Consider the following 802-nt stretch of genomic DNA (forward strand, 5'->3'; position numbering starts at 1 on the left):
TAAAGGAATCTATTCCTGATTCCAAGCCTTGAGCTCTACCCCGGGCCCAGGAGTCTGGCCCTAACAGATAAGTATTTTTGGGTATGTAGCCTAGGCCTTTGGCTGTAGGAAATAACGTCACTGACAGCCGTCTAACATCCCAGTGGCGACTCCCATAGCGATATGGTAGAGTTGGTACTTAGTGCTCGCCATGGTTCTGGCATGCACTCGGGAACCATGGTTACATAAGTAACCTGAGACGATTTCTGTGTTGAAGGAGAGAGAGCTCTGAGGCCATGCACTGGACCTGCAGCCACACGCACTGAGAAGCCTAAGCCAGAGGAGAAAATTAGAGGGGTAACAGCAGGACATGGCAGGCTTTGGCTGCCACCGTGTCTCTCCCCACACGTTCCTGAGAGCACCGTATGGACCAGTTCTCGACTCTGACACGTGCCCGCTCACACACCACATCACTTATAAAACCATTTCATAACCATGACTATATCTGTGCATCTGTCATTAGTGTCATATTGCATTATAACATTGCGTTCTAGACATTTACAAATCACATGCCATAAAAATAGCATATGCTCCATTTTCACATCATCATAGCACAGACTGGTGGCAGAAAACCCAAAAAATTTCCCACCAGAAAACAGAAGGACGAGAATGAATGTCAGATGTATGTGCCAAACGGAAGTTGACTCTGTATTTATGTGCTATTTTAAGTTTGTCACACCCACACGTGACCACCTATACTGTATAAACTGCAGGGAAATGAAAGGATACGGCTCCAACCAATCGGAACTCAGAGTAGTTGTCA

The 802-nt window shown here is 46.4% G+C and overlaps 1 protein-coding gene across 1 annotated transcript in view; it reads right to left on the reverse strand.

Annotated features, from left to right (window-relative positions):
* LOC107704016 (probable E3 ubiquitin-protein ligase HECTD2) overlaps positions 1–802 on the reverse strand; it is a 19,198-nt gene that overhangs the window by 8,350 nt on the left and 10,046 nt on the right. Inside the window, exon 16 of the mRNA XM_016506843.1 lies at positions 769–802. This exon is cut by the window's right edge and continues 14 nt beyond it. Within this exon, the coding sequence (XP_016362329.1) occupies positions 769–802 (34 nt within the window). The remainder of the gene's footprint in view (positions 1–768) is intronic.

The sequence above is a fragment of the Sinocyclocheilus anshuiensis genome, unplaced genomic scaffold (genome assembly GCF_001515605.1).
Source record: "Sinocyclocheilus anshuiensis isolate Anshui unplaced genomic scaffold, SAMN03320099.WGS_v1.1 scaffold1554, whole genome shotgun sequence".
In the NCBI taxonomy this organism is placed as follows: Eukaryota; Metazoa; Chordata; class Actinopteri; order Cypriniformes; family Cyprinidae; genus Sinocyclocheilus; species Sinocyclocheilus anshuiensis.